This window comes from Bombyx mori, chromosome 2 (genome assembly GCF_030269925.1).
Source record: "Bombyx mori chromosome 2, ASM3026992v2".
Lineage (NCBI taxonomy): Eukaryota > Metazoa > Arthropoda > Insecta > Lepidoptera > Bombycidae > Bombyx > Bombyx mori.
In genome coordinates this window covers 7661332-7670460 of record NC_085108.1, presented here as the reverse complement: position 1 = coordinate 7670460, position 9129 = coordinate 7661332, and the positions used below count along the sequence as shown (strand labels likewise).

The 9129-nt window shown below is 39.8% G+C and overlaps 1 protein-coding gene and 1 long non-coding RNA gene across 2 annotated transcripts; both read left to right on the top strand.

Moving 5' to 3' along the window:
* The first annotated feature begins 311 nt into the window (after window positions 1–311).
* On the top strand, window positions 312–2670 carry LOC119629961 (circumsporozoite protein). The gene is made up of 2 exons (XM_038017623.2): window positions 312–1049; window positions 2139–2670. The coding sequence occupies exons 1-2, from the start codon at window positions 1035–1037 to the stop codon at window positions 2466–2468; spliced, it is 345 nt and encodes a 114-aa protein (XP_037873551.1). The 5' UTR covers window positions 312–1034; the 3' UTR covers window positions 2469–2670.
* A 4027-nt stretch (window positions 2671–6697) lies between these two features.
* Window positions 6698–8862, top strand: LOC101745133 (uncharacterized). The gene is made up of 2 exons (XR_209773.5): window positions 6698–7542; window positions 8739–8862. It is a non-coding gene; the product is annotated as an uncharacterized LOC101745133 (long non-coding RNA).
* The last annotated feature ends 267 nt before the right edge of the window (window positions 8863–9129 follow it).

The window sequence follows — 9129 nt, the reverse complement described above, 5'->3', positions numbered from 1 at the left end:
TTCCAGCCTCGATTCTCATGTCCCAAGGTAGGCTGTGGCATCCGCGTCTTGATGTACACGTGATCCTGGTCTGGTGGTAAGTGACATGGTCACTACACAAGGGGGTCGCGGGTTCGAATCCCGCCAAGGGAAGATATTTATATGATAAATATAAATGTCTTTTCCAGGGTTATGGATGTCTATTAAATATATGTATGTGTATAATAAAAATCTTACATTTATATCCGTTATCTGGTACCTGTAACACAAGTTCTTTACGAACTTATCACGGGACCAGTCAACGTGGCGTGATTGTTAAAACAAAAAAAAAATGGCTAGTGGTAAGGCTATCGCGATAGGCGCACCTATCTCTGAAGGTGGTAGCGGTTCGATAGCCATCGCTTCAGCCAAAGCGGTTGGTAAGGAGGCGGCTGCTGCAACTGCCGCGGCGGTGGATGAGCCTTGCGACGATAGAGGTCCAGAAGGCGAAGACAAAGGGAAAACCATTAGCAAATCGAAGAGTAGTGGCGATAAAGAGGATTGAGCCAGCTTGTCTAGTGTCTGTTACAATAAAACCATATTCATTTAAGTTTTTTGTTTGGGTCCCAACCCCTTTGCTATTACCGGTGTCAGAACGTGCATCTTGCTACCAACCTTGAAACGTCGTCAAAGTCTCAATTTGAAACGATAACACTTTGAAAAGGAAAGTATAGCTTCATTACGATGGAAATAAACAGGATTGTGGTATCTATACTTGGCGTCACAATATGTTACTAGCCTGATGCAAAAATATTGTGAAATAATGGATTAATATTAAAAATATGTGGAAAAAAAAACACCAGCTATTAATGCACTTCTATTCTATTATAAATAACAATAACTGTTTGTGCAAATGTTAATGATAAACTGCTGATGTCAAATTCTGTTATGGCTTTCTAAAGAGAACAAGGCTCATTGCATTTTATGCCTATAAAAGAATAATAAATACATTGTCACCAGCAACATTTCAATGAACGTTATAAAAGCTTGAAGTTACTAAAGAAAGGTAAATCAAAATGAGGTTTGTTGTGGTGAGTTTGCATTGTATTTACAATATATTGATGTGTTCAGCCTTAGTCAGACATTTCGACCAGTCTGAAGTCGATACCAAATAATAGCCTCATGTTTAATTGCGCTACGTTTTACCTTCTTTTTTTTTATTGCCCTTGTAGGCAGACGAGCATACGGCCCACCTGATGGTGAGTGGTTACCGTCGCCCATGGACTTCAGCAATGCCAGGGGCAGAGCCGAGCCGCTGCCTACCGCAAATACCTATGACGTAAAATAATTCATAAATCGTTAGTGAAACTGTCGTAGCTCTGCACTGTGATTCGAAACGTGTGAAAATCAACCATTAGCTTACCCCGCGCCACTTGTCCTCTTTTGCTTATACTATGACGACTTACTTATTACCAGCCAATAAATTTAAGTCAGATGAACAATATAAACAAGAACCCATTTTCGACATAATAATTTTTATATACATATACTTCCTATTCGTACACTTTTTTTTTATTGCTTAGATGGGTGGACGAGCTCACAGCCCACCTGGTGTTAAATGGTTACTGGAGCCCATAGACATCTACAACGTAAATGTAAGGAATAGTTACAACGGCTGCCCCGCCCTTCAAACCGAAACGCATTACTGCTTCACGGCAGAAATAGGCAGGGTGGTGGTACCTACCCGCGCAGACTCACAAGAGGTCCTACCACCAGTAAAACTTGACAGAGTGGTCGTGGTCATACATTAGTCGGATCCTGCGATACCGACGCCATGTGGCACGGTGTTTCGCAGAGTGAGAGCAATCGTTTTTGTTGGAGTGAGTCACAGATTTTATGAGGTCTGTCCATCGTGTTGGAGATCGTCCGCGAGATCTTTTACCCTGGACTTTCCCTTGCACCACCAACCGCTAAATGGAGTCCTCATTACGAGTGATGTGCCCGAAGAACTTGATATACATGCTAGATTATCTTATAGTGTAGAGGACTTAGCCAAGACAAGGATTTTAAAGATAAAGTATCGTTGGTTTTCCTATTGTCATATAATATGTTCCTTTACATTTTTATTTATCTAGAGATTCTACAAAATTTTGGTATTTTACATGCGGATTCGATTACAGATTTTCACAATTATTGCTGTGTACTTCGTAAAGTCAGCTCCGGCGATCACCCTGGGCAGGAGCGATGGCCCTTTAGTGGCGTCTCTAGATTTACCGGACGAAGACGGCGATGCAACGGCGTTTGCGATCTCTGGAAAACACACTGCCGCAGCCGGAGCCTTATCCACTGACGGTGCTGCCGTAGCTGCCGCAGGTCAGGGCAATGCAGTGGCCGCAGCGGCAGGAGACGGTGAGATCGTAACCGCAGTTGCTTCATCACTTTTAGACGGAAACGATGAAGCTGACAGTGATAGCGGTGATCGATCTAATGGCAGTGATACTAAAGAGTAACCTGATGATGAAGGAAATGGTGGTGGCTCTGATGAAGATAGTGGACCTGTTGTCGCTCAAGGCAATAGTGGTGGAACCAAGGGTGGAGATGCCGAGGGCCAAGCTGAAGGTGACGTGGACAGTGATTCGGATAGTGATACTGACGGCAAAGAACAAGATTAAATTAACTTAATTATAGATTTAAATATTATTATGTACAACACCTCTGTGTATTCTTATCAAGAGGAAAGGATTTTCCCAATTAGGGGATTGCACCCTGAAAACCGAACACTTCATTTTATTATTGGGGATTGGATGGACGTTGCGTACTGGTAGGTCTGCCGTGAAGCAGTTATTGGCCCTGTTTAACTGGAGAGGCAGCCATTATCATATACCATTGAGTCTACAATTGTTCCTTCGATCTCATGTATGAGGTAGGAAAGTAGGAGATAACTCACTGTTTTTAATTACTAATGTTCTTTAAAGCCATTTAATTAGTGGTTTATCCGTTTTTTATTGCCAAGCAGCTTTGACACCACTTAGAAGTCGAGTCCGGGTTGGTTAACCAATTCACCAGGGCCTCACCAGAGAAGCACTAATAAAGCCATGTATCTTAATTTTTATGTAGAACTAATGTTAATACATTATTCCTGGAAAAAACCGGCATTGACTTTTCATAAATGCTAAAATCCCTAACCTAACACTTGCACTTGGATGGATATCGTAGATACATCTGGCTGTGGAAGTGTTGACCCACCCACTAACTACCAATTAAAAATTTCTTCAGAATTATGACAGCATCTTAAAGTATCAGCTGATGCTGATGCTGATGCTGATGCTTAAAGTATCAGCTGATGCTGATGCTGATGCTGATGCTGATGCTTAAAGTATCAGCTGATGCTGATGCTTATTCCATAAAACCTGCCACTAGTGCCTGCCACCGTGAAGGGTGGGATGGCCATTATCTTCTATTAATTGAGTCTTCAAAGTCGCTGAGAATTTACGTTGGTCAGAGCTCACATTGTGTTGCCTAAGAGCAGAGGCGGATAATCCGTAAGGCAAACTAGGCATGTGCCTAGGGGCGTGTAGTTATAAGGGGGGCCTCAGAGTTTTTAAATAAATAAAGAAAATAACATATCGACGATTAAGAACTAAATGCTGATCTATAATCTAAATCTTCTGTCGTCCCTCTTGATTTCTTCACAGTTATGACGTCATATTTGATTCGCGCATTAGCGTAAGTACAAGGGTCCTGGTCTACTAAAGTCTAGGGTTTGATGATACAACGTCATCGTAATTGCAAAAACAACTAGTTAAAATTTATAGTATTATGATGGCCATTTAAGGCCGGTACAGGAGCGCCGATAAAGTGATTGCCTAGGGCGCTCTGGACCTTTAAGCTGCCACTGCCTAAGACCTTTAGCGCTTAACGTCATTTGCCTCAGAAGTTTATCTCTCATGAGACATGAAAGAGCCGGTAGCAATACGTGAAATAGAATGTGAATTAGAGGATATTTCACTCAAATAAAACAACACATTGATTCATGACATATTTATTTTAAAGCGCTTCTGTTACGCCCTCGAGAAGATCGCTAATAATATTAACTAATGACCCGGAAATCTCGATCTGGATCATGGCCGCTACAAATGCGGACATACAAACCAGGAACTGAAAATAAAATAAACAATTATCTCATTATTGTCCAGTGTGCTTTGTGCGAGCTTTTTAACGTTCTCGATAGCGTAAAAGTTAACTCAATTTTGTATGCAGAGTACCAGCAGTAAATTTACCTACTAAAATATACCTAATGATTTCACTAGAAACAAGGTAACATTTCAACATAGTTAAATAGATATAGACGGACATCATACAGTTTAACTGGTGGTAGGACGTCTTGTGAGTTTGCACGGGTAGGTACCACCACCCTGCCTATTTCAGCCGTGAAGCAGCAATGCGTTTCGGTTTGAAGGGTGGGGCAGCCTTTGTAACTATACTGAGACCTCAGAACTTATATCTCAAGGTGGGTGGTGCATTTAAGTTGTAGATGTCTATGGGCTCCATTAAACACCAGGTGGGATGTGAGCTCATCGAACTATGAAAAAAAAACCAAACCAGCTCATCACACAAATGCTTGCCCAAAGTAGGTACCTCCACCCTTCCTGCCGTGAAGCAGTAATGCATTTCGGTTTGAAGGGTGGGGCAGCCGTTGTGCTGTAAATACTGAGACCTTAGAACTTATATCTCAAGGTGGGTGGCGCATTTACGTTGTAGATGTCCATGGGCTCCACCTAGCACCAGGTGGGCTGTGAGCTCGTCCACCCACCTGAGAAAAAAAAAACAAATCAGCTCATCACGCGAATGCTTGCCCGAAGTGGGTATATAAGGCCCATAACTCCTGACCTGACAATCAGGAGCGCTAACCATCACTCCATTGGCCCGGTTAATGAAAAGCTCGGCGCTAATAATTCCGAATATATTCAGTGGTCACCGTAGCCCGTGGACATCAGCAATCACGGTAACAGACGGACCACTACTTACTGTGCTTACTTAAGACAACGTAATCGAAAAACTAAATTAGCTTACCGCAACTGAATCCATGGTTTTTTTTTTAAATATTCTGTAAGAAGATCAAGTCTACACCGATACCGCCAGAGAATGCCTCGTGAAATTTCATTACAATTCTATTTTATACGTTATCATTAATAGAGAATTTTAAATGTTTTGAATATTTCTACGTTACAGCCTAATCGTAGATTTAGCTTTATTATGAAATGACCGTAAGTAACTTTACAAAAAATGAATTAGTCGCATGTTGGCGAGAATCATAAAATTTTAAAAGTACAATTGCAAGTACAATCTAAATATATTAAAATACATTTGTTACTTTAACGCAAAAATAAATAATAAACAATAAAATAATGATTGTTAGTATAATTTGTTATCGTTTTTTTATTATTGTAATTATTATAATAAATACGGTAATCTTAATTATCATCATAATTCGTAACTTGAAGCCATCGTGGCCTAAAGGATAAGACGTCCGGTGCATTCGTATCTAGCGATGTATCGGTGTTCGAATCCCGCAGGCGGGTACCAATTTTTCTAATGAAATACGTACTTAACAAATGTTCACGATTGACTTCCACGGTGAAGGAATAACATCGTGTAATAAAAATCAAACCCGCAAAATTATAATTTGCGTAATTATTGGTGGTAGGACGTCTTGTGAGTCCGCACGGGTAGGTACCACCACCCCGCCTATTTCTGCCGTGAAGCAGTAATGCGTTTCGGCTTGAAAGGCTGGGCAGCCGTTGTAACTACACTGAGAACTTAGAACTTATATCTTAAGGTCGGTGGCGCATGTCGTTGTAGATGTCTAGGGATTTTAGTAACCACTTAACATCAGGTGGCCTGTGAGGTCGTCCACCCATCTAAGCAATAAATAAATAAAAACTATACTTGGGACCTTAGAACTTGTATCTCAAGGTGGGTGGCGCATTAACGTTGTAGATGTCTATGGGCTCCAGCAGCCACTTAACACCAGCTGGGCTGTGAGCTCGTTCACTCCTTTAAGCAACAAAAAAAAACATTTCCTTGACGAAAATGATCGCTATTTATCGTAAGCATTTTTATACTATGGCCGCGACATTTCCTTGTGATTGTCATCAGAGAATGGGACATTATTGCCTAATTTATTTAATTAATATCCAATTGTAATTATTTAATTTATTTTGTATTTATACAGTTGATAATAATATTTGTAAAGAAATGTTGTAATTTAAAGAAAATACTATTTATTGAGAATATGTTTTTATGTAAATGTTGCAGAGATAACTATTTTTGTCCAATGCCGAATGTAGTGACCTCAATATACATTCAGACATTATCTTCCTTATCCTAATAGCTATTGCGTTAAAATAACTTTTTTTTTTAAATAAACTTGTCATCAAATGTAACATCAGATTTTTTATTTTAATTCATGACAAAATAAAAATAAAAATGAAAATCTTGTCTTGTCTTGAAATTCAGAGTAATATGAATTTTTTTATTCTAAGTCATGACAAAATAAAAACAAAATTCTTGCAAAAAAGTTTTAATTAACAAATAAAAAATAAGGGTTGATCGTAGAGGGGTGAAAATTTAGGGTTGTATATATTTTTGTATGCTGTATCATAAAATAAAAACAATTTTTTTTGTCTAAAAAATAAAATGAAAAATTTAGGGCCACCCTTAAGATAAGGGGATAAAAAAAAAAGTGTGTGTGTCCGCTCCGACGCACGACTGGAGTTTACTGGATATAAAAAATTAAACGAAACAATACGAGAAATAGTTCTATATTACGACAACACGATACACTACAGATTATTAACAAATTAACGAGACACAAAACAAACGACTAACAAATATATGAAAATACAATAATGAGAGAAACGCGCGATCAGTACGAGGCTTTGTGGCGGACTGCCGGCGCAGCAGCCCGGCGTCACCTGCGATAACGCATTTCGTGTGACATGCGCAATCAGGCGCATAACGCATTTCGTGTGACATGCTAGTACGATTTTGGTTCCCATAATTTTCATACCCCGGGCCTATATATGTAAATCGATTCTAAAGGAGTAAACTCCAAAAATATATGTTCTTTGATTTTTCACCCTGACCGATATGCACGCTAAGATTCACGAAAATCGGTTGAGCCGTTTCGGAGGAGTTCAATCACGCACCCCGTGACACGAGAAATTTATATATTAGATTTTTATTTAATTTTGACATAAAAATGTCGAAAATGGGGTCAACGGCGTCTATTAAGAGGCCTGCCTCGGCCTCAATTCAACATTGAGTTAGATAATATTATCGAATACATAAATTAAAATTTCAGATTCAAATAAAAATAACAATTAATATTTACATGACAGGTTATTTACATACTACGTATTATTATGCCTAATACAATATTTGTCCAAAGAAAAAAGGAATTGAATTTAGTAATATTGATAACAATGTGCTTCTATAAAAGACCGCGAAAATAATTCAGGAGACAATTCGACATCTCTATTCACATTGAATACGCACGAAAACAACATGAAACTCTCAAAGGTGAGTTTAAACTTAGATTAAATTACTGAAGACCGGCACTCTTTCTACTTTGTGAAGTATCTTCCAAGGGGAAATAACTTATTCATAATTTCATCATCATTCTCCTGCCCTGGAGGTTAAATTCGTGTGATGCGCGTAATATGGCAGGTAGGCAGCGACTTGGCTGTGCCCCTGGCATTGCTGATGTCCATGAGCGACAGTAGTCACTTACCATCAGATGGGCCGTATGCTCGTCTGCCTACGTCATTCTCCTGCCCTTCTCCCCGACACCTGGGGTCGGTGCAACATGTCTTCTCCTTCCATACTCCTCTATCATATACCATTTCTTCGCTCACTCCCCTCTTACACATATCGTCTTTCACGCAATCCATCCATTTCTTCTTAGATCTACCTCTTCCTCTAATAACTAATAATAGGAGAAATACAACATTATTTGAGATTAGATCGACACGAGATAAACTCACCCGTTCCACATTACTGGTGGTAGGACCTCTTGTGAGTCCGCACCGGTAGGTATTACCGCCCTGCCTATTTCTGCCGTGAAGCAGTAATGCGTTTCGGTTTGAAGGGCGGGGCAGCCGTTGTAACTATACTGAGACCTTAGAAATTATATCTCAAGGTGGGTGGCGCATTTACGTTGTAGATGTCTATGGGCTCCAGTAACCACTTACCACCAGGTGGGCTATAAGCTCGTCCACCCACCTAAGCAATAAAAAAAAAACATGCGAACCCACTGCCTTTTGTATGGAGATTTAAAGTCGAGGTCTCAGCTATGTATTAATGTTTATAACCAGTCAATCGCAACCTTAAAACGTTCGTATGCTCGGGGTAATATCGGTAAGATGATGGTACCTACATACCCTTTTTCAAAGGTGCTTTGTCGAGCATTCGGCGTTAAGCAATGACTCATTTGTCCTGTGATTGCTGATGCATTGCAATAGATGATCATCTAAGAAGAGTGGTAAGAGAAGTTTAACGGTAGACAGCGGCTTGGTTCTGCCCCTGGCATTGCAGAAGTCCATGGGCGACGGTAACGACTCTCCATCAGGTGGGCCGTATGCTCGTCTGCCTTTAAGGGCAATAAATCAACACTACATTCATAGCATTCGCTTCGGTTATCGCTAAGCCGCATAAGGTTATTTAAATTCATAGCGTTGAATGTGGAGTGAATATTCTTTGGTTCGTTTTTGTTTCAGTTCCTAGTTTTCTTGATGGCAATTATGAGTCTCGGCCAGGTCCAAGGCAAGAGGACAAGTAGCGACCGCTCCTCCGACCAAAATCTACTCAACATTGTAATAAAATGCTTGGGATGAACATAAATGCTTTTGTTTCAATTTTACTATACCTAATTACCTATCGTTCAAATTTAAATTTACTGTTCATATTCTTAAAGCCTTTCAATACATTTCAATTTAACCCAAAGATTGATGGAGTAGCAATAGGTAGCTCTGGTGTTTCCGTGGTTGCAAATTTATGGATGGGGCATTTTGAAAATCGGGCAATTTTAACCTTGAAGTCGTGGAATAGATACTAAGATAATGGTCCTTTGAATAGTGGAGAATGGACAAAAAGCTGTTGATAGGAGTC